This window comes from Hemicordylus capensis, chromosome 2 (genome assembly GCF_027244095.1).
Source record: "Hemicordylus capensis ecotype Gifberg chromosome 2, rHemCap1.1.pri, whole genome shotgun sequence".
NCBI classification, from domain to species: domain Eukaryota; kingdom Metazoa; phylum Chordata; class Lepidosauria; order Squamata; family Cordylidae; genus Hemicordylus; species Hemicordylus capensis.
In genome coordinates, this window is record NC_069658.1 from 362,091,862 (window position 1) to 362,116,962 (window position 25,101).

Below are 25,101 nucleotides of genomic sequence, written 5' to 3' on the forward strand. Positions count from 1 at the left end.
CATCTGCCATCTTGAACTGGGGTAGATGACATCATTACAAACTACACCCTTGAGCCATCCCTAAGTGTCCCTACAGCTGTAGCAAATTTGGTTCAAACTGGTTAGTCTGTTCACAAGTTAACCCAGTTACGCCTCAAACTTCAAGGGTGTTCAGTATGTCCTCTGGCTCAATTAGAAAGGATCAGTTTCAAGTTGTGACTCCTGAGGATGTGGACAAACTCCTTGGAGATGTTTGACCTACCATTTGTCCTTTGGATCCTTGCCCAACATGGCTTATAACATTGAGCAGAGAGGTTGTTAGAGATGGCCTAATTGACATCATAAATGCCTCACTGAGGGAGGACAGGATGCCTCCATGTTTGAAGAAGGCAATTGTGAGACCTTTGCTTAAAAAGTCTGCCTTAGAGCCCTCGGTGATTGAGAATTATAGGCCAGTCTCCAACCTCCTTTGGTTGGGCAAGGTAATTGAGAGGGTAGTGGCTGATCAGCTCCAGGCAGTTTTGGATGATACTGATTATCTAGATCCATTTCAAACTGGCTTTAGAGCAAGCTATGGGATCACTAAGAGTCAACACCGACTTGACAGCCCTCAATCAATCAATCAATGGGGTGGAGATAGCCTTGGTCGGCCTGATGGATGATCTCTACCAAGGAATGAACAGAGGGAGTGTGACTCTGTTGGTTCTTTTGGATCTTTCTGCAGCTTTCGATACTATTGACAATGATCTCCTTCTGGATCACTTGGGGGATTTTAGAGTCGGTGGCGCTCCTTGCAGTGGTTCTGTTCCTATCTCTCTGGTAGATTCTAGATGGTGTCGCTTGGAGATAGTTGCTCTCAGAAATGATAGCTATAGTATTATGTCCCGATGCTTTTTAAAATCTACATTGAACTGCTGGGTAGGAGCATCAGGAGATTTGGAGCAGGGTGTTATCAATATGCTGATGACACCTAAGTCTATTTCTCCATGACTGGCATAGCCCCCCTAAATGCCTGCTTACAGGCAGTAATGGATTGGATGAGGGATAATAAATTGAAGCTGAATCCAAACAAGACAGAGGTACTTATGGTAAGGGGTCATACTTTGAAGGATATAACAGATCTTTCTGTTCTAGATTGGGTTGCACTCCCCCCGAAGGAACAGGTACGTAGCTTGGGAGTGCTTCTGGACCCAGGCCTCACTTTATTTCTCAAGTTGAGGCAATGGCCAGGAGTGCTTTCTATCAACTTTGGTTGATACGACAGTTACGTCCGTTTCTTGAGGATAATGATCCCAGAACTGTGGTGCACTCTTTGGTAACCTCTAGGTTTGACTACCGCAATGCGCTCTACTTGGGGCTGCTTTTGTATGTAGTTCGGAAACTTCAGTTGGTTAAAAATGCAGTGGCTTGATTGGTCTCCAGGGTTTCTTGAAGAGAGCATATTATACCTGTTTTAAAGCAACTGTACTGGCTTCCAATAGGTTTCCAGGAAAAACACAAAGTGCTGGCAATTACCTTTAAAGCCCTAAATGGCTTAGGACTGGGTTGCCTGGGAGAGCGAGTCCTTTTGCATGATCCCCACTGCACATTAAGATCACCAAGAGAGGTCCATCTCCGTCTGTTGATGACTCCGGAGTGGGCCTCTATAGTCGCTCCTGGGCTGTGGAATGCACTCCCTATAGACATTTGTGGCTTAGCATCTTTAAAGGTAAAGTGTGCCATCAAGTCTATTTTGACTCCTGGCACCCATAGAGCCCTATGGTTTTCTTTGGTAGAATACAGGAGGGGTTTACCATTTATTTATTTATTTAAACATTTTTATACCACCCAAAACTTATGTTTCTGGGCAGTTTACAACAGAATAAAAACAAAGTAAAACATTTGTTAAGACAAAAATGGGGGAGGGGGACATCATTACAACATTTTAAAATTTTAAAATAATACTTTAAAACAGCATTAAACCATTAAAACAACATTAATTAAAAGCCTGGGTGAAGAAATGTGTTTTTAAAGACTTTTTAAAAGCAGTCAGAGATGGGGAGGCTCTTATTTCACTAGGGAGTGCATTTCAAAGCCTCGGAGCAGCAGCGGAGAAAGCCCGTCCCTGAGTGGCCACCAGACGAGCTGGTAGCAGCTGCAGACGGACCTCTCCAGCAGATCTCAGTGGGCGGTGGGGTTCATGACGAAGAGGGCGTTATCTTAAATACCATTGCCTCCTCCTGTGCAGTATGAGATGATGCCTTTCAGCATCTTCCTATATCGCTGCTGCCTGATATAGTACCAGCAGGGATTCATCTTTACCAGCCTTTAAAAGACACCTTAAGACACACTTTTTTAGCCAGGCTTTTAATAATCTCTGAATGTTTTACATTTTTAATTGTTTAATAGTTGGTTTCATTCTGTTTTTATTGTGTTTATTTTTGTAAACTGCCTAGAGCCTTTGGAGTCAGATGGTATATACTTTATTTATTCCTTCCTTCCTTCCTTCCTTCTTTCATTCGATTTCTATACCACCCTTCCAAAAGAGAGCCAGCGTGGTGTAGTGGTGAGAGTGCTGGACTAGGACTGGGGAGACCCGAGTTCAAATCCCCATTCAGCCATGAGACATGCTGGGTGACTCTGGGCCTAACCTACTTCACAGAGTTGTTGTGAGGAGAAACTCAAGTATGTAGTACACCACTCTGGGCTCCTTGGAGGAAGAGTGGGATATAAAATGAAAATAAAAAAAATTAAAAAGTTGCTCAGGGTGGTTTACTCAGAGAAATAATAAATAAATAAAATGGATTTCTGTCCCCAAAGGGCTCACAATCTAAGAAGAAACATCAGATAGACACCAGCAATAGTCACTGGAGGTACTGTGATGGGGTGGATAGGGCCAGTTACTCTCCCTCTGCTAAACAAAAGATAACCACCATGTTAAAAGGTGCCTCTTTGCCAAGTTAGCATTAAATAATAAAATAATAAAATAATAAATAATAATATATGTTCATGAAGCCGTCATCTTGACTGAGGTAGATGGCATCGTCACAAACTATGCTGCTAAGGTATCCCTATGTGTCCCTACAACTGTACCAAAATTGGTTTAAATCAGTTCAGTGGTTCACAAGTTAGCCCACTTGTGCCTCAAATGTTCATGCATCTGCCATCTTGAATTGGGGTGGATGACATCATCACAAACTACACCATAGAGGTGTTCCTATGTGTTACTCACTACAATTGTACCAAATTTGGTTCAAATAGGTAGGAGAGTCCACATGTTAACCCACTTGCACCTCAAACATTTACACCTCCACAACCTCGAATGGGGCTGGATCACATCATCACACAGGTGTCCCTATGTGCCCCTACAAATATACCTGATTTGGTTCATATTGGTCCAGGCATTGCAAAGTTGATAGGATACATACACACACACACACACACACACAGAGAGAGAGAGAGAGCCAAGTGATCTCATAAGCTAAGAAAAGTAGGCTAAAATAAACCAGGCAACTGATACTGTCACCTTTGACAATCATGTGTTTTGGTCACCCCATGATGAACCATGTGAACAGCCTCAGGTTTTGGACACAGAGGTCCAGCAAAGGGAAGTGCCTGTGCAGTTCCCTTCTGTGGCCAGAGGACTCAATATGGAAGCCATATAGATCACCCTTGAAGAAGGTTATGTGCAAAAATTCTCCCATTTCACTCTGGAATTTCAGGTACTTCCTGTAAGCAACAGTAAACCTAACCTGCATTGCCAACTACCTATATCAAGAATTAGAACATGACAGGTCTTCCAAGACCAGGAAGGACTAAGCACACAACCAAACTCACCATTTGCTCAATTGCTTTTCCTATTTAAAAACTGAAACAGGTAGACCACAGCATTCAAATTGGTCTCAAAAAGATCTGAAGCCTTGAGGAAGTTGCCAAACTGTTAAGAAAGGATGGAACTTTCTTAACTGTAACAGTAACAGAGTGGGCTGGCAAGATCTTACACACTGGAAAATTCTGCTAGATCCTTATTCCCACCCCATACCTACCCAATGATGAGTATGTCATTGAACTAAAGAGACATGTGAAAACTAAAGAGACTTGGCAAACATATTCTTGCTATTGTTGGCTTGAGCTGACAGAAAATGTTAAACAGCTTGTATTAATATCAACATAAAATGATGATTAAGTAGCAAAGTATTGTTGCTATGCATTATTATTATTATTATTACATTTATATCCGCTCTTCCTCCAAGGAGCCCAGAGCAGTGTACTACATACTTAGGTTTCTCCTAACAACAACCCTGTGAAGTAGGTTAGGCTGAGAGAGAAGTGACTGGCCCAGAGTCACCCAGCAAGTCTCATGGCTGAATGGGGATTTGAACTCGGGGCTTCCCGGTCCTAGTCCAGCACTCTAACCACTGCACCACGCTGGCTCCATATGTAGACTGTGTTCATTTAAAATAGGACTTGTATAAGAGCCCCATATGAGTCCTGTAGACATGGATGGTAACAGTGTGGCAAAACACCTTCTACTCTTATGAACTAGTTGACCATTCTACTTCTAACACAGAGGCAGGGTGAAAGAGAGGCCGACAGTAAGCAAGTCATGCAGAGGTAACAAGATAAAATTGGGAACACAGGCTTATGTTGTGCTACAGGAAATGTCTCTGGAGGGAGCAGCTGGTTCAGAAGATGCCAGAAGGTATTAAAAAGCCTTTTAAAAACTAGATGCCTCCATCTCTGGGTCAAGAGTGTTGTTGTTGTTTTTAAAGCATATAACGCAGAAATATGGGGGGGGAATACTCCCCTTTTATAAAGCCTTTTCTTCTGCCACATTATATGGAAATAAGCCAACAAAAGAATGCTGAGTAATAAACAGAATTTGCTCTAGCCCTTACCCGTTTATCTATCTCTCCATGCTGCAGCTGAACAAAGCGGGCACTGATAGCAGCTATGTAACTCTGTTGATTAGAAAATGCAACACGCCCAGCTCCTTTTGGGTACTTCAGCTCAGGGTCTGTGTCAATTCCAGCATAGCAAACTCCTCCATACAGTCGGTCCATTATCATTGCAAGTTCCACTAAAATAAAGTAATAAGAAACCATTTACCTAGATACTCTCCACACAAATCGCCTCTCTTTCTAGGCCCAGGGCATACATGTTTATTTGTACTCTTGTATCTGGAAATAATTGGAGTGTCAGCAAAAGTTAAATTTAGCAAGCACTAGCATATTTCTATAACAGAAATAAGGACACAATGTTCCCGCACAGCAGTAAGGCAGCTTGGACAGAATCAACAAGCCATTTTCCTTGTTCTCTGCATACTGTACCTGCTCGTAAGGGCCGTGGAACTCCTCCTACAAAAATAGTTTTCCGTGGATCTAGAGGCTGAGAGCCATCCATCACAAAGTCACTATCGCTAAGATTCCAAGGTCGGATCTGAACCTACAAACAGAAAATAAGACTACCACTCACAATTCAAGTTGACAGTAGAGGTTATTTTTTCCATATCATTTACATGTTATAAGAACACAACCTTCCTGATGGAAGGAAACTGTTTTGTATTTCTATATGCCACACATCCATTGGCTCATAGTCTGGTTTCTTTACAATCATTCTAACCCAGATAGTGCAATCGGTCTCCATATGTTAAACTGCTGCAGTAGGAGCACAGCTGGCTACTGGGGGAAGGGGAGGGGGCATGCATCAAGGAACCGGTACAGTCTCTATGGAGAGGAGAGCTGGTCTTGTGGTAGCAAGCATGACTTGTCCCCATAGCTAAGCAGGGTCCACCCTGGTTGCATCTGAATGGGAGACTCCATGTGAGCACTATGAGATCTTCCCTTAGGGGATGGAGCCGCTCTGGGAAGAGCAGAAGGTTTCAAGTTCCCTCCCTGGCTTCTCCAAGATAGGGCTGAGAGAGATTCCTGTCTGCAACCTTGGAGAAGCCGCTGCCAGTCTGTGAAAACAATACTGAGCTAGATAGACCAATGGTCTGACTCAGTATATGGCAGTTTCCTATGTTCCTATGTCCCACACTTCTGAATAGCAAGATCAGTACTGTAAGGGGTTTCTGAGCAATGCCTTTCATAGTGCTGATCAGCTATTATGCAAAGTGGAAGCATAAGGAAAGGGACACTTGGAACCAATCCAAGAATGCTGCTCCTCTATGGTTAATGCTTGTTAGTTCAGAGAGGAGCCTCACAAAAACATGCCTACAGAACTGTTTGTTGCGACAGGTGGGGTTACCATGCCAAGGACCAGTGTCTCATTGGCCCTACCCTGCCTGAAAGCTGATTAGGGCTATACCCTAACCAGCTATATGATGCTTCTGCTGTCCACTCTAGATTTCTCTGTGAGAACCAAAAGTACAATAGCAGGGATAAGGTCTTCTGTTGCATTTGCAGTTCTTCAGAAATTTCTGAATTGGCGCCAACACTAATAATAGAATCAGAAGGCTAAAAGGTAGCTGAGGACCATATAGGCCAATTCCTGTGTAATAAGCTAGAATACTTTAACATTAAATACATAAAGATTCTTCTTCACTCAATGATTAACCTTCATTATCTTGATTAGTGTTTGCCACAAGCAGAGACAAATCAAATAAGATGCCTGTCCAATAGCAGAAACAACGTAAGTTTAGCAAATGTTGATCCAAGGTGTAAGCTGCCTTAAATATTTATATCAAGTGGGGTGGGGGTGCAGAATCTAATTAAAGAAGCAACAATATTATCATCTAATTTAGAGGTGGGCATTAAGTGACTTGAGAGCTACCTGGGCTTATCGGAAGAAATTCTCCAAGTCTTTGGGCTTCCGTTTCCCCTCCTTTTCCTTCCAGCCAATACTGCAAATTTGATTGCTGGCTGAACAGGGGTACGTCCAGGCCATTTTCCATACCTTTCTCACTCTCTTTGGGTACTCAGGATTGCTCATTCCTTAAATCTCATTGTGTGTCTTACCTATGTCACAATAATGGAAGGGGCGTGAAAAAATGTTTTCCTGATGATCTCAAGAATGAGTGGATTTTTTGTATGGAGTGGGACAGAATGTGCAGCTTGCTAAAGTTTGTTTGTTTTAGACGAGTGGGGAGGCAGCTCATTATTTTCAAATGTGAAAGGGAAAGAGGCAAGCTGCAGTTACTGGGAAAGACACTCTGTACATGCTCAGAGAAACACACGGCTCCTTAATTTTAAATGGGGGGGCAGGTTGCAGCTTTCTAGCAAAGGGCACTATGCTGTTGATGATCAGCCTCTTCCCCCCCCACCATCTGCTTATTTTTATTTATTTTTTAAAAAAAATTGCTGCTTTTTGTAACTGAACAATCTGTCCAATCTGTATTGCTGGCTAAAAAGTAAAGAGGACTAACTTGTCCCATTAATTTCAATGGGACTATTCATGAGTAAATTCATTTGCCTTTCAGACAACATTTGCAGGTATTATGCAGATCCTTGTTTTAAAAAAAAAAAACCAACAAGAAAATTTCAACAATATTTTGATGCATGGTATTGGTAGCAACATTCAGTTCTTGACAGTAAACCTCACAGTAACTGTTTTATTTTTGTTTTAACTTCTAAGGCAGCAATTCTTTTCAGTTACGAGAGTAAAAATACATAATCAGGCTATTAGTCTGCTTTTCTTTCTCAAATGGCAGGGCTGGGCTAAATGTGTGCTCATATGAAATCCTATGTATAATTAGTGCCTGGTCAAGTTGTTCATCTCTGAGCCTCAGTATTCCCTATCTTTAGAATGTAACTATTACTACTTGTCCCTTTAAAAACTGTAAATTAAAAAAAGGATTCAATGGCTGGCCCTGGGCCTCTCTCCAAGTTCCAGTGTTCCTCTTCTATAAAATGAATATTGTTTGTCTTTACTGTGTCTTTGTCTACTCTGCTGGCCATTTGAGGAACTTTGATGTCAAAGCCCCTTTTTCTTTAGGTAATTAAAAAAACAAATCTAACATTTTGCAAATAGCTCTGCCTACCCAGGCCACCATTTTGTGTTGGTAGCTCCCAAGGCTCTGCCCCCGCCCTCAAAAGAGTAGCTCTTAGAAGCCCTAAATCAACCCACTCTTAATTTAGACAACTCAAGTGAGCTAAGCCACATGCTATGCAAGAAAACCAAAACCTAAATAAATCAGGTGTGGTTCAACTGAACTAAACCATATACTATACAAGACAACCAAACACAAAACAAGCCAGTCTTGCCAATAAATCTCTTCCCCAAACTCCAACTATGGCAACCCATTAGACCTGGAGTTCTATTAAACAGTAGTTAATATATACCAGATAGTAACACCGGTACTGTTGTGAGCACAGCCCCAATTCACACCCTGCAGTGGTGGAAACAAGGCTTGTTCACTAGCCAAACAGTGGCTCCGTTCTTTTTGTGGTGGCCATGAAGGATCAGGATTCAAAAGCAGAAAGTAGACATGTCTATAGTTCCATGGGCTTTATTAAGGCAATTGGTACATAGGCATAAATGCCAATCAGACAAGCAAGCAAAGCAATCAGTTTTCTAGTTGTAGTGTAGTTAAATCATTTCACAGCTAAAATCATTCCTCAGCTACCTTATATGTTGCGTGCATGTATTTTCAGTAATTACTCTGGCTAACACAGAAATAGAGAGACAGAAGGGGAGGGGGGGAGAAGGGAGGACTTGGGAGAAGGGAGAGGAAGTGGATTCTAGGGAGGATTGACAGAGTGCCAGTTAGTGAGGAAGGGATGGGACAAGGCATTATTTGTTCTTGGAGAATCATATTACCAGGTCTCGATGTGGCTACTGGCTGTGTATGGCACTGGTGAGCGTAGCTGGCGATTGAAGCTATTAGAACCTCGGAGAAGCTGCTGCCAGTCTGTGAAGACAATACTGAGCTAGACAGACCAATGGTCTGACTCAGTATATGGCAGTTTCCTATGTTCCTAGATACGTTTTTCAGGCAGGTAGTTGAGGTGAGCAGAAATCACCCTGATCTCAGAGATCACCAGTGAATTCTTTCCCATATTGAAAGGGTCCTGTGTCTCAGCTCCACAGCTGCAGACTACCAGTTTCACAGGTGGGCAACTGTTTGTTAGGCACAGATGGCTTTCACAAGACAAAGATTGCCTGCCTGCTGCTCTCTTTCTCCTCCATGTTTGGAGGGACTTCCCTTTTTATACCTTTTGACAGCTCTTGAGTCTAGATCTCATATCTCAGAGAAACACTACTATCCTCCCAATGTCTCCAGAAAATGTCAACAATTACCCATCACAGGATCTCTCTCATGCCATGTAAGGTTTGAGGATCTGTGGTGGAGGGTCATGTCTGACACTGTTTACTGGTTCAAATGGAACTGTTTCTCTCTTAGTGTACTCAAAATATTTCTGTCTCCTCAAGGGTGACAGTTCTGTGGTCAGCTGTATAAGCGGACTTGAGACGCATTTGGTCCCAAGAAATAGTTAGATAACATACAGAGAAACTAGCCTTAATTTCTACATGTTTGCTGTACACCCCTAAAATATGTAGGAGTCATTATCTATGTGTATTATGCAGAAGTCTTCTTATTGTGATTATCTTTGGCATATGCAGTCTCAGAAGCGGATATAATGATTACATTTCGCAAAGAAGAAATGCATGAACACAAGGCCAGGACAGGAGAGTACAAGCTCCTTTTCTGCTTCTATCAAGGTCTAAAACCTTGAGCATGAAACAAACACTTTTCAATCAGTTTCTCATACTTGGCACAATTCACTCACAGTCCAGGCATTGATTACTCTCTCTCTCAATATGGCAGGGTCAGAGACTGGCCTGAGATTTGCCTTTTGGGTACGCAACGCCGGGCCAAGCTCGGCAAGGGTGGCCACAACAGTACGTGAGCAATATCTCAGACACTTTCTGTTGGCAGCAGTTGCAAAAAAGTCCACGTTTGGCTGCCCCCATAAATTGAACACCCGGCTTAGACAGATGCTGTTGTTCTCCCATTTGTGGTGTTGGTGCTTGGCACGGCTGAGATCATCTGCCAAGACATTGTCCACTCCCCGTATATGTATCGCTAGAGGATACACGCTGTGGTTGATATACCAATTTCAAATTTGCAGACTCAAGGCACAAAGGGAGTGAGACACTCCCCACCCCCCACCGAATGAGATACGCAATTGCTGTGGGGTTGTCGAGTTGACACTGCACCACCTTGCTGCGTATCTGTGGCTCGAATGCCTTTAGTGCCATAAACAGAGCCATTGGTTCCAAGTAATTTATATGGTGACGTCGTTGTTGTGCCGCCCACTGTCCTTGCACCTGATGTTCAGTACAATGTGCTCTCACCCCAACAGAGAGGCATCTGTAGTCACCTATTGGATGGGGGTGAGTGATTGGAAAGGTATGTCACCCAGCAGATTAATCTCCACCGTCCACCAATGCAGAGATTGGAGGATGACATGCAGCAACGTCACCCACTTGTGCTGTCCACACTGGGGTGAAAGTTCCTGAGGTACCACATCTGCAGTGGCCACATCCATAGACGTGTGTAATGTACAGTGGCATTGCAGGAAGCAATCAATCCCATCAACCACTGCACACAGGTTGTATTGGTGTCTCGTTGAATAGACAAATCAGCTCCCTGATTTGTCGGAATTGGTCTACAGGTAAGTATGTTCTTTTTGATTGTACATCCAGAAGTGCTCCTATGTAAAATATATGTTTCTGTGGTTCCAGGTTTGACTTTTTCCAGTTGACTTTGATATCCAAATCCTGCAGCAATTGTAACACATAACGGATCTGCAAAAGAAACCTGTCTTTGACCAGAAGCCAGTCATCAAAATACGGGCAAACCACAACACCTTCTGTTCTCAAGTGTTCCACCACCACAGCCATGACCTTTGTGAATACGCGTGGGGCTGTTGACAATCCAAAAGGGAGGAGAGCATATTGGTACACAGCATCTCCCACTGTAAACTGCAGATATTTGTGATGATTCTGTTGTATTCCTATGTAGAAATACGTGTCCTTCAAGTCTAACATCGCCGCCCACTCCTCCTTGCATAGGAGAGGCAGAATTCCTTGCAACATCGTCATTCTGAACTTGTGTGCTGCCCACACAAAGCAATTGAGACCCCGAAGGTCCATGACTGTCTGGATCCCCCCATCCCTCTTTGGGATTTGAAAATAACAGGAGTAAAATTCAGACAACTTCTCTGTCCACTGCACTAGAACAATCGCCCCTTTCTCCAACACCACCTGCACTCCGTCTGGAGTTGCAGACGGAGGAGGAGGAGTTGCCCTTGTGTTTTATTCCCGAGAATGGTGGCATAGTTCTGAACTCTAAAGCACAGGTACATAGGAAACTGCCATATACTGAGTCAGACCATTGGTCTATCTAGCTCAGTATTGTCTTCACAGACTGGCAGCAGCTTCTCCAAGGTTGCAGGCAGGAATCTCTCTCAGCCCTATCTTGGAGAAGCCAGGGAGGGAACTTGAAACCTTTGTTGCCAAACTACAATTCCTGTCACCCCAGCTACAACTTATTGTGGATGGGATGATGGGAATAGTAGTTCAGCAACATCTGGAGGGCCACAGGTTGGGGAAGCCTGCTCTAAAGCATAACCAGTCTCAATAATTCTGAGTACCCATTGGTCTGATATTATGTGTTGCCATGCTGAGGCATGGCTTGCCAGTTTGATGGGAATGATGGCAACTACAAAGTAGATGTTGTGTGCTTTGGCAGATGGATGGTTCTATTGTATTGATTGCGGTGGACGGCAGAGCAGATCAGAGAGTCTGCTTGCTGTGGTCCTTAGGTGGCCTATTGTTCTAGCCCTCAGGGCATTGACCAAAACCCTTGTTTCTTTGGTATGGCCTGTATTGCCGTCTAAAATCCTTTCACTCATGCTGTTTAAATGGAGCCCACTGTCTCCCATACGGTCAGTTTCGGGATGTCACAGTAGACGTGGAGGCTGTAGCCATGAACGTCTTTGCTGTATATTTTGATTTTTTAAATGTCTCCATTGTAGGGTCTGTGCTCTCACTAAATAAACCCTCTCCATCATAGGCCAAGTTTTTCACACAGCCATGCATGTCCTGTTGAAGGTTCATGGATCTTAATCATGCATGACGTCGCCAAGTCACTGCCGTAGCCATGGCACAAGAGTCTCAGCTAAATGTGTAAAGGTGCTGAGCTGTTGCCTAGTGACAGATTTCACTTCAGCGAACTTGTCCTAAAATTCCTCTGGTGTCAACAAAGTATTGCAGCAAAACATTCCACATGAAATGATTGTATTTGGCTAAGCAGGCCACATAATCAGCTATTCTAATAGCCAAACTAGAGGTGGACTAGATCTTTCTACTCATAACATCCATTTTTCTTTCTTCCTTATCAGAAGGCGTGGTGTAGCATTGACCAGATCTTGATATAGATGTGCAATCAATTACCAAAGAGTTTGGCACTGGATGATGCAGAAGGCATATGTTGTAAACTCTCTAGCTGCTTAGATGTTGGCATGGATGTCTGTAGCACTTCCCAAGTGGACAGTGCTGCTTTTGTTATTACACGAAGCATTGGAAGTGCTACAGGATGAGATGTTTTAGCAGTCATTGTCATGTTGTAAACCGGATACTTTAAATCAGACTCTGGTTGTTTAATGTCCAGGCCTAAAGCCTCTGCCATCTTTCTAATTTGAGCATGATATGCCTTCAGCTCCTCTGAAGGGGAAGTTGAAGTCTTTGGAGGAACATCTGAGGGTGGATCCGGTTCTGAGGGGTGGCTAGTGACGTCCTAATCATTATTTGTGGGATCCAACAAATAGCCATCACCTCTATCACTTCCCACATCCAATGGAGGGGCTACTGGTTGTACTACTTTCTTTTTCTTTCCCTTTGGCACCCTAGGGGATTGTTGAGGTGGCAAAACAGGAGGTTCCAGAATTTCCCTTTGCTTGGGTACAGGAGTACTTGGATGTGGTGCAAGAGGTTGCACAAGTTGCCTTGGGTAGTCTGGCATATCAGCCTGTGTTTGACAAGCAGTTAACACTGTAGCAGCAGCACTAGCAATAGTATGCTGCGGTACCTGCCTCTCAAGAACAACCAAAAAAGGTTGATGTAAATTTTGCTGTGTTTTCCACAACTGATACTCAGCATAGTCATCTGGCAATGCAATAGTAGGAATATGGTGAAATCCACAAGTTTGTGTAATTTCCCTGCAAGCCTGTTGGCAAGGCACTCCCTGCTGCCAGAGTCCCTGTGAACTCGCATACTAAACAGGTGACTTCCAAGATAAAGATGGTGCAGTTGTCACTGCTGGCGACCCAGCTGGTCATGAAAATAAATGAAAATATCTTGGCACTACAGGATCCTGAGTATGCAGAGGTGACAGATGTACAGGCCTTACAGTCCCCATTGTGGCAATGCGTAATGGTGACATGGATGGTGTTTTGGGGATTGTCGCTGGAATTTCCTTGACAACTTGTTCGATGTTGAGGCCACTGCTTAAAAAGCCTTGAAGAGTCAACCCCGAAGGGGTCTATTCATAGAATCGAACACAGCCAGCAAAGTATTAGTGGTGCTTGGGTCCAAACAAAGTGGATTCTTCCTCCTGCTCTACAGTTAGGTCTATAGAATCCCCTCTCACCTCCTGTTGTTGTTGAGTCGGTCTTGAAGGGGATTGCACTGGCATCTGCACTGAGGACAGTTGTAGCATTCTTCTCAGTGGTACTGTTGCAAAAGGCGAACATGGCAACACTGTCGATGTCATGGTCAATATTAAATGTGCCATCGACATGGATGTCAATGTCGAGACCTGTAGCTGTGGACTCTGTTCCATAGGTATCGATGTCGACATCATGGCTGTTCTTGGAGGCGATGCTCCAGACATCGACGCTGAAGGCTGTCCTCTCAATGTTGATAGCCCAGCCGCTGATGTCGTAGGCGGGCTATAGCTCTGTAATGCAGTTGGTGAAGGAGTGCGTTCCTTTGTCTTCATTTTGCATCAATGTTTCTTTCATGGTGGAGAATCCTTCTCCTCATCCAAGGAGTGTCTCCTTCTTTTATCCTTATGCAAATAAGCTGGCTTTTGGACTTCCTTTGGCTGTTTGAATTCCAGCTCCGATCTTTCCGCAGAGATTTTAGACTGCATATTTGCAGATCCCTGTGTGCTCAATGCCAAGCTCAGTAACACTACCACTCTTGATGCTGATGCCGAGATTGATGTTGTAACCAACGCCGAGGGGTAACATGACCTCGGTGTTGGTGGACGGAGTGCCTCAACATATAACGCTGCGTGTAGACATAGCGCCCAATTCTTTAAAGTTTGTTTAGGAAAGGAGCAGCATATTTTGCATGCTGCTGTATTGTGCTGCTCTCCTAAGCACTGGAAACATGATTCATGATGATCCATAGATGGTAATTTAGCTCGACAACCCACAAAGCATCTGAATGTCTTTTTTGTCTCCATTGCCAGCTAAGGCATGCCCTGAGGCTACAGCCTCGCAGCTCCACACACAATAAAATCCGAAATACCATATCCAGTCTGTTAAGTGTAAGAATAGTTAAAAACAGTCCAAGTTCAAAAGAGTAATAAATCAATCCTATTTTATCTCTTTCTCTGACGAATCTAGATGAACTGATGAGCCAGCAACGAGGTGTTGATGCTTTGGCAGACAAATGGAAGATGAGAAAATGGCACCCCCAACTGCCGATTTCAACGGAAGTACAGAGCACATGCAGAACAGGAGCTAGTCAATCTACATGTGAGGTCCCTGCACAGGCGCAGAACTCATTCTTTATTAATGCAATGGATCACGATCCAGATCATTTACTTATCTTAAGCAGTCGTGACCAAAAAGAACCTGATCTAACCTACAGATCACTTTTATAGCTGACTACATAAAACCTTTTGGACATTGTTAGCATGTGTCCAAATAAACATTTAGGTAAAAATGTTAGCACAAAATATAATCTGAGGGGCTTAATAAATACTGTATGCTAATAGCTGTGGCGTTATACTCCCACATTCAATTCCAGAACAGTACTGTCAATGGCAACTTATGGCCAAACTGGGTTTGATCATGTATATTTTTATGTGTAACATGAACAAACTGTGAAGTCTACTCCATCAATTATTTTTGCTTTGGAAATCTATTTGAAACCAAATACGGCTCAGCCATCATATCAAAGATTTGTTCATCCAAAAATACAAGGTCATACTAGCCAACCCCGCACAGAGCATCTGTGTGCTCTTTGGGGCCGGTGGTTACCTCTCCCCCCCCCCACCTTCTGCCCCAGTCTCCGCTTCCGGGCCCAGCCACCTCTCCTCCCCACTGCCACTTCTGCCCCCCTCCACTTTCTTCCCCCCTCCTGGGCCTTGCCTCCACGGCCGGGCCAGACCCGCCACCTCTGGCATCCATGGCCAGGCTGCTGCCGCGGCAACCAGTCCTCCTGGGTACGCCTCAGCCAATCAGATGCGTCCGCTGCCCAGCCAATCAGCTGGGTTCTGGGATGCACATTCCAAGGCACATCCAGGAGAATTAATATAATAGATTTCAAGGTATATTTTTGCCAAACTAACTGTACATGACAACTCCACTTACCGGTTTATCTTTAATTGTGGGACTGGAAACACAAAGGTAGAGCTTTCCATCCTCTTCAATGCATGCATCAATCAAAGCCTGCACAGAACTTTCATCTTGGAACAGCAAAAATGCATATCCTAGATAAGGAAATAGAGACAAAGCCTTGCAAGAATTCTTTGGGATTCTGGGGTTTCAAGCTTCCCATTTAGTTTAGAAAAAATGTGTATTTCTACATGCCACTTAACCACGGAAGAGTGCAATGAACAGCAACTCCTTGTCATATCCTTGGGGGATATGAAGTTTCTTTGTAGAAGCAGTAAAAAAACTCTGATTGAAGCAAACTACTGTTAGGGAGGTAGGGGGCCAAGGCTCCCCTCATCGAATATGTCATATCAGATAACCTTTTATTATTCATCATGAAAAATGTTAGGACAAGGAACAGAAGAAGATGGGATAAAGTAAAAGAAGATAAGAAGTGAAGGGGAAAGTTTGACTATGGCTAAACAGATCACTATCTACTGCCGGGTTTAAGTACAGTATGGCCTTATGGTGACAGGAGCAATGAAAAATAGTTTCCAACCAACAGAAAGTAGACAAATTAATTGTCCAAAATTCTTTATAATTCGCGACACTACTAAGATAGCACCTGCCCGACAGTAGAAGTCTGTGGATTGTAATGGAGAAAGCATTGAACTTGAACCAAGGAGGGCTGGGTCCCAAATTCCCTCCCACGGTGTGACTGCACAAGTTCCCAATTCTCAGCCTCGCCTAACTCAAAGGATAATTGTTAACTGCCCTGAGCTCTGTGGAGAAAAGGCAGGATACAAAACAGGACATAAATAATGTTTTTTACCTTTAGGAGGAAAATAGGACTTGCTTTCAGCCTTGTGAGGCCAATCCACAATCAAAGGGCCAAAGCGACGAAAGCTAGCTGTGATCTCATCTGCAAGTGGGGGGGGGGGTGAGGTGGAGGGTAGAGACAAGCAGAAAAAGCCTTAACACACCAACTACAAACCTGTCCAAAGTACAACAATTTCAATTAATTCTATAATATCTTGGTCTAGTCTACAAACATGTTTTGCAACCTCAACAGGTTTAAGACAGCTGATTTTTTTTAACCGTCAAAAGGAGAGGCTTGACAAGTCAAATCATATGTTTAATAAACAGTTCAGATATCAAAGCTGTAACTTTCAAGTTACAAATAAGGATTTGTTGCACTCCATTTAAAGGAACTGAATCTAAACAGTTACCACATCCTAGCTTCAGGCATTCTCCCACAGATAGCGTGCTGAGCAGCCTGCTCTGCAAGCTGCCTTGTAAAAGGCTGGGAGAAAGGGAAAGGAATATCACACGGTCTAGTCATGCCTGCTCACATCACATGCTTATGCCACATCTGTGCACATTATCCGAGCTTGACCTCAGACTAACTTCAGCAGTGCTTGCAGAAAGCAGTTATGTAATAGCTATAGAGAAGAGGATGCAGACAGTATACATGCACCACATTCGCAAGAAGCAATCACTGCAGCCATTTCAAAGCCTCCTTCCATTTCAAAATTCAGCTCAGGTGACTAGCATACTGGCTAAAATTACAAAAATTGAACTATGGTACAGTCCTTTTAAGAGCAGAACATAGTCCTTCCACTTAGTCTAATTTTAAAACAAGTTAGATATTAAAGCTATTTCAAGAGCAGAAATTGTAGTGCTTATACAATACACAGTGTTTGGACAACTCAAAAAAATACTGGATCCACCCTCCCCTCCAATCATTTACTGAAATACATTTATTGAAATACCTCCCAAGCCAACCTCTGGATTTCCACACATTCTTTGTCAGAACCTTTTTTCTCAGAGCACTTGCTTAGGATGGCACAATGCCAATTTACTACATCTCGGAGCACACACGTCTACGTTGTTTAGTTCCATAACAGATATTGCTTAGCTCCATAACAGAAGGGATTTGTACACTATTCAATAATTAGCATCAAACCTGCAAAAATGCTGCCATCACTTTGACTTCTTATTTTTAAAAAATGCTTCAACTGGCCCTTACACCATGACTGAAGTCAGTTCACATCATCACTTTGCTCCCTGCTGTATTGGCACTGGCTATAGCCCCCCAAGTTCAAGTGTGGGAGAGATTGTACATGTTTGCCATTTGATGGAAACACTTTAAATTACCAGCATTTGAAAATCAATTTTGGGTTTAGATATCGCAAAGAAATGCTTTTAAACTGTAACCTTTAAGAAAGCCTCATTCTACTCTTCCAAACAGTTGCCTAAAACAATCCAAGGCTAGTTCATCCATCAAGCATAGTTTTACATAAAGACAGATTGCAAATAACTGGGATTTTCAGCTATCAGACTGATCACACCCCCAGCAGCATTTATTATGCTTAGATAAAGCTTTTTTAGAATCAGAAAGGAAGAATTCACTTCTACAGTGAAATATATGGCATTTGAAAAAGGATGCCTTATCTATTGCTCTCAAATATCTAATGTATCAGAAATGGAACGAAATTTTTACGTATATCAATGTTTTAACATGAAGTCTTAGATGACCATCTCTAAATTGATTTTTAAAAACTTCACTTGATTTATTTTATTTATTTATTTTACATATTTTATACCGCCCAAAATTTACATCTTTGGGCAGTTTACAAACTAAAAACAGAAAGTAAAACATAAGTTAAAACAAAAAGTTTAAAACATTACAACAGTTTTTTTTAAATAATTTTTTTGATGATGTCTTTTTTTGGATGATGTCATGACTCGATAATGTCATTCATTGAAAAATGCAAACTAAAGCCAGATGAAGAGAAAACCTATCACATGCACTGTGTACATCATAACTCCTTACTCTCACAGTTCATAGCCCAGAACCTTATATGTCTGGCAGCTCATGGTTTCGGTAATTATTTTCACAATCTTAAAAACTGGGCATGAGAAAGCTGTACTTGGTCAGTACTGCAACCAAAACCTGAGACAGTCATTCCTACCTATCCCTCCCACAATTTACAATTAACCTAGCACTTAGTTATTGTGGGTATTCTTGGCTATACTGATATCTAAGTATACCTTCATCAATATCGGGTGGCAAGCCACCTACAAACACCTTTCGGGAGTACCGTTCCACTCTCTCGCCATTCTGGTGGGAGAAACAATGTGGTGATCCTAAGCCACTGTGGAGAGTCTGATCACCACGCCCATCATCCAGAAAGCCATCTTCCATTGGGAACAGTGAGGACTGACCTACAACAACAAAGGAGAAAAAATGCAGAACATACTAACAAAAGAATATTCTATTTAAATAGCTATGATTATTTCATGAATATCAACAGCTATGTCAGTACTACCACTGATCGATTACATTCATAAATAAAATGAATATGTAATACCATGTTTTTCTTATTCCTATACTCGTAGACTCACATCTTAGTAGATAAAGACCCATTATACTCAGGTGTATAACATTACCCAAAACCAACTAAATTACATAGTAACAGCACTAACTGCATTTTTACATTATTAAATGGTTAATAAAACCTCTACAGTCAAGCACCATCTAATTCTGTTCCTAACAATCACAAAGAATAATCCTATTCTAAATAAACGGCTCAAAGAAACATGAAGAAAATTTATTGAGTCATTCCCAGAGCCTTTCCCCGTCATATGAAAAGATGCTGAAGCACTGCAACTTGCCAGGTTTTAGTCACGTCCATGTGACTGCATAGTTCAAACAAAATAGCCCATCTAATATACTTTAGACCTCACAAGTGCTTGAAATCACAACCACCATCTGACATAGCACTTAAGACGGAAAAGTATCCTGCCAAAAATATGAATACAAATATGGCACTCCACCTCTCCCCCCAAAACTGAAATCATCCCAGCTTAGTTGTAAGGTGAAACTAATCTGGGCTATTCTACTCGAGATGTGGGGGGTGGGATGCATATGACTCTATTGCCCACGGTGGGAGAAACTGAGGTGGGGGAGAAGGGTTCTAGCCTAGCCTTTTCCCTGACATGCTAATTTTATATAGGCAGGGAAGTTTCTGTTGGGAGAAGCATTCAGCCTTGTGAGCCCCCACTTGCAGCATGAAGCAATATAACCCAGACCAATTTAGACCACTGAGGTTTACCACCTTAGTGAGAACTAGTTCTCACCACCTGTTTTGTCATTTGGCACAAAATATGACATTACATGCAATTAGTTAAGGAAAATTGTATTGCAATAATTTTTCTCCTATGGATGTTGTAAGATGCTCCTTTGCCATGGCACTTAGTATGTATATTACTGGGAAGATGGTTCTTTGTTTTATACCCACTTCACATATCTATGGACAAAACTGATTGCTTTAGCACATGTCTTCTGCTATCATTGTAAGACAGACTGGAAATAACTTCTGTTTCTGGATTGTTTTTTACTTCATTTTAGATTAATGTTCAGACTGAAGAAAAAAATATGTTTACATCCCTTACATATTTTTCTCAAGAAGAACCATAATAAAATTTTGTTCAGAGTATATCAAGGCTGTTGAAAAATATCAATATAACAGTTTTTCCAAATGTGGCTTAGGAATTTTTTCCTTATATTTACTATGGAAAGTTGAATGTGTTACCAGTTAGTAGAAAAAGTAGGTACAAAGAACTCTGAAAGTTAGATCTTACATGTAATACGTCAGAGCGGCACTTCCATCTCTGGACTTTCAGGAAGTACACATACCATGAACATTGAACATGGCCCGATATAAAAGTGCCACAGGTCCTTTCCACTTAGGAAGCAGCAACTCCCGGGAGTCCACCTTGAAGTCACTGCCATTTCAAGAATTATAGGGCAGAGAAACTAAAGTCTCTCTCTCTCTCCCTCCCTCCCTCTCTCTTTCCTCCAAGCCCACCAAATCTTTGATCAAGTCACTGGGACAGTGGCTTGGTTAAAACAGAGAGGTGAGAATGTGGCATTCCTTCACCTAATTTCTCAGCCCTTCAACTAAGCTACTACCATCATCCAAATGGGGGGAGACCATCCCCTGTCAAGCATAACAAAATGCTGGTCACTAATAAAAAGACATTACAAGTTACCAGTTTACCACAACCTACAACCCCCTCTTGTTTAGAAGATCAAGCAAATTCTACTAATCACATTGTCATTATTTGCTTTGTAGAACACTTGTTTTTCTAAAGAAAAAAATAACCTGAAAATGCTGAGAAGTCAATCTTCATATACATACTTTATTCTGACCACTTTGAAGGCCAGTATTCTGGGTTGCAGAGTCCTTTTCTAGCATTAACTCCCTTAATCACCCTACATAATTATGAAAATATTTTTAATAATAATCCCACCACCACCAGACAGTGTTGAGGAATGTTGCAAATGACAGGGGCTCACATTTACTGACTCAGTATGCATGGTCAGAAGATACAGTCCTGGCTATGCAGAGTCTCTCATTCCGTAGATTTTTAAAGCACCAAAATGACTCAGTTGTCTAGATCCATTTTACAAGGACCGACAGCTCCAGAACAGATCATGATCTTGCTGGTATCCTAGAGAAAGCTCCATCATACAGAAGAGCTCTTCAAAACACACAAGAGCTCTAGGCACCTCTGGGGCTGCCAGGTAGCGATTTTTATCAATATCTTGATCACAGAAGAAAGTAAAACCACCGTTCTGACTCCACAGGAACACACTACTCAGGCTGTACTATGCCAGAGTACTGAAGCAAGTGGGTATGAAAACAAAACAAAACACTGCCTTCCCCCAAGAGACTCTGCTCTTGTAAGGAATGTATGGAACAAAGCCAGTGCAAACAACTGTAGTGGATCATGACCAAGGTCACATTTGAAAGGAAAAGGGGAGGAAAGACAAGGGAGTCCAAGTCATTTAGGTGCTTCTCCAAATTCTACCTACCACAAACGCACGAGCGAGCGCACACTCAAGCATAGCACTTTTTCATTTTCAAGTCTGCACTACAGAAACACTGCTTGACATCCACCCACCCACCCACCCACCCACAAATGACTTGATATAATTACGCATTCTGCCTAGACAGTCCTATTTTGGGAGACGCTACATTCAGGTATTAAAGGTTACCACAGCATGCAAATTGAGGAAGCCTGGATTAAAACAACTGCTTCCGCTCTTCCTTACAGAAGCAGCTGTGCAATAGCTGTGCCATGAGACATTTTAAACATCAGAAAATTAAAGAGGAATATTGTTACCTCGCCTTCTCCCATATGTCCTTGCTGCATGTCAAATGAGAAGAAAAACAACCTTTCAAACATTGTTAAAATTATATTGTTTCATCTCCTTCATGCTAGCTCAGCGGTTCTCCACCCTTAGTGTACTGCAGACTAAGAAACCTTCCATCCATAACCACATATTTTGCTACTGGTGTGCAAAAAAGAGGTCTAATTTTCAATACCCTGTCTTTAGCTGCTTTGTGCTCACTAGTGCACCCTGTGGATCTGCAACTTTATTAGTAATGACTGTTTCTGTTGTGTTGCTAAAACACTGCATCGTTTGACTCTGATTCTATCATCCTGTATTCTTCCTAAATATCATGCAATTTTGTTTCAGTGTACCAACTGTATATAAGAAAATCTGAGAAGATTAGAAACCATGAAGCTAAAGAAAATAAAGTTAATGTCTAGGAGTCTACAGTGCCCAATTTAGCCCTCCATCTAGTAAGTAGTTTTGTAAGCACATTATTCATTGGGCTAAACCATTAAAGAACTCTGTAGATTGGGAATTATACATTAAAACAGGTTGCTTTCTATCTATATACCTCTGGGACTCCCTCTAGTTTACTATTTCTCAGTTCTGACTGGCCATGGAGAATAAATTGTTCCAATGCTTTGCCCCTGACTAATGGCATACACTCAAAGATTATGCCAATTAAGGGAAGAAGAAGAAAAACCCAGCTAGGCTGTGGCCTTGAATTAAAAAGCTTTCAAGCATCAGCACACACTTCATGCACAAAGCAACAGCCAACAATAGTTCTCTTTTACCTAAGAAACCCACTAAAAGGATTTTTCCAATTTCCAGAACAAGAGATGGCTCCCAAGCACACAGTTGGCACTTCATATTGCATTGTCCTCAACACTGATAAGAGCCACCTAACAAGGCTCACAATCCATCATTTAAGAATCATGAATTACCCCTAAGAGGTAGGGGTGTGTGTGTGTGTGTGTGTGTGTGTGTGTGTGTGTGTGTGTGTAGAGAGAGAATGTCTCCATAATGTTCTTCTTCCATAAATTCTACATTTTTCATTTAAAATACTTTTTTCTTTAAAAAAATGCCCTGCCCTTGTTTGCAACATCTCCAGCCCCAACATATTCACCTATCCATCTCCTCACATAACACAAGCTTCTGGCAGCAGTTCTCCCAGCTTTCTATATCACTTCACACGGGCCCTTTCACTCCCTTTAGACAAACTTAAGAATGCCCCCTATCACAGTCTCGATCAGGTAAAACCAGCAGCATGCTCAAAGTTAGAGAGACTTTTTGCCCAAGAGTTTAAATCTCAGGTTCTACATATTATAAATGAGGGTCTTGACAATAATTCCTGCTTTGTATCAAGTGTTTCATTGTTTATGAATGTAGAAAGGCCTAGGGGTGCTTCTGTAATTCCCAAAGTAAAATTCCGTAGCTACACCACACGGCCTTGTGTGTGCTGACAGAGCCTCAAGTGTTTCTTGAGTTCCCTGACTAAAATGCTATAAAATACTGCTAGTGGTCTATAACTAGCACTCAAAACCAAATATACACAACATTCCTTGTTCTGTACACTGATGAGCTGGTCAACATAGCTACAATTCCTACTGAGGCCCATAAGAGTAATGTTAGATTGGCAGACTTGCTGTTCTGTCGCTTGTGTGTCACTGCAAGTCTGCTTTTGAGATAAACAGTATCAAGAAAGACACAAATTTATGACAGATTTTCCTGTTGTAAATTATCAAGCTGACTGATTTCTCTGGGTTTCAACCAAACCCTGCAAGTTCAACAATTGTACTAAACATACTCTGAACTATTTCTCTACTCATTAAAATATATGATGGCATTTATGTCATCCACATTTATATGATCTATTCTAGGCCATGCTCCTAGGGATGTTTCAAAGCATTCCTGGGTCTTGGGGTGGGGGATGAGCTCTGAAATATTTCAAAAGTTTTAAGTGCTTCTATTTCAAATACAGATCGAAGGTTCAACTGCTTGCTGGGTTAGAATCAAAAGCAATGTTGTCCCACTGGTACTCTTCACAAGATGCTCAAAAAGACTGACAATTAGGAGAATACCCATCACATTTATTGAAACATTTTTCAGTACTTTGGCTATTTACATGAGAGAAGTATGTTGTGTCATTTGCCAAAGAAATGGTCTAAAAATAAGGAAGGTTTGATTCTATATTCTTTGGAGAAAGAAGTCCCATCAAGATTTTATAATGCCATTTTGCATAGCTGCTTCTGTTGATTTAAACTAGCTTTCATTCTCAAATGTGTCTCAATCCTATTTTAAAACTGTATGATTGGCTCACAACTGGGAAAATAAAGTTTGCAACTTTTTGGAGTCCCCACCCCCACCCCTGCCACTGAGCATCCCTACATTCGGGATAACAGCAGCTTTATGACAGCTTGCAGAAGCAAGAAGTAATACGGTCCTTGTTTCTCGAGCTTAGAATCTAAGAATCTGAACACAGAAAGGAGATGGGGGGAATAACAGGGTTTGACCAACAACTAAGGGTGGGAAAGGTTGGTTGGGCAAAGTTTTGGTAGCGGACAGCACAAGAAGATATGATGTTATGCTTATTATTTTTTAAAGGGCTCGCAAGAGAAATAGGTTTTGAGGAGGAGAAAGAAGAGGCTGTACCAGGTAGCTAGAGCTCAGTACTCTGAGCACTTTCTACATTGTGTAGTACTGCACCCACTTATTTATTTAGCACATTTTTATACCACCCCATACAATCTAAAAACAACCATTAAAACATTAACATGATTAAAACAATTTAAAGCACAAATAAAAACTCTAAAACCTGAAGCTTTAAAATTAGAAACTAAAAGCCTGGCTTAAAAAACATTCAGAGAAGCAGAGACTCTAATTTCATTATGAAGTGCATTCCAGACTTCTGGGGCAACTCTAGAAAAGGCCTGTATCCGAGTTGCCACCAGCCGAGCCGGTGACAACTGCAACAAGACCTCCCCAGCTGTTCTTAATAGGTGCGGGGTTGATGAAGAAGGCATTATCTTAAATACCTTGGGCCCAAGCCATTCAGGGCTTTATAGGTAGTAACCAGCACTTTGTATTTCGCCTGGAAACTTACTGGCAGCTAGTGTAGCTCTTTCAAAATGGGTGTAATGTGATCCCTTTGGGCAACCATGGAGACCAACTTGGCTGCTGCATTCTGTACTAGCTGCAGTTTCTGAACTACATACAAAGGCTACCCAACATAGAGTGCATTGCAGTAGTCAAGTCTGGATGTTACCAGCATATGAACCACTGTTTTAAGGTTGTTTATCTCCAGAAATTGATGTAACTGGCATATGAGCTGAAGCTGATAGAAAGCACTCTTGGCCACTGCCAACCTGAGAGGAGAGGTTTGGGTCCTAGAGTACT

At 42.0% G+C, this 25,101-nt stretch overlaps 1 protein-coding gene and 1 long non-coding RNA gene across 5 annotated transcripts in view; one reads left to right on the top strand and one right to left on the bottom strand.

The window, feature by feature from the left end:
- LOC128344674 (uncharacterized) overlaps nt 1-14,911 on the top strand; it is a 31,066-nt gene extending 16,155 nt beyond the window's left edge. Inside the window, exon 2 of the long non-coding RNA XR_008315983.1 lies at nt 14,541-14,911. This is a non-coding gene — a long non-coding RNA (uncharacterized LOC128344674). The remainder of the gene's footprint in view (nt 1-14,540) is intronic.
- CPEB4 (cytoplasmic polyadenylation element binding protein 4) overlaps nt 1-25,101 on the bottom strand; it is a 104,885-nt gene that overhangs the window by 6,383 nt on the left and 73,401 nt on the right. For 2 of the 4 annotated variants that reach the window (XM_053295327.1, XM_053295329.1), the window contains 6 exons: nt 21,711-21,734; nt 18,570-18,743; nt 16,348-16,437; nt 15,513-15,631; nt 5,289-5,403; nt 4,857-5,038 (listed from right to left, as the gene is read on the bottom strand). In XM_053295327.1, the coding sequence (XP_053151302.1) occupies nt 4,857-5,038; nt 5,289-5,403; nt 15,513-15,631; nt 16,348-16,437; nt 18,570-18,743; nt 21,711-21,734 (704 nt within the window). The remainder of the gene's footprint in view (nt 1-4,856; nt 5,039-5,288; nt 5,404-15,512; nt 15,632-16,347; nt 16,438-18,569; nt 18,744-21,710; nt 21,735-25,101) is intronic. The other 2 variants (XM_053295328.1, XM_053295330.1) reach the window with 1 other exon arrangement.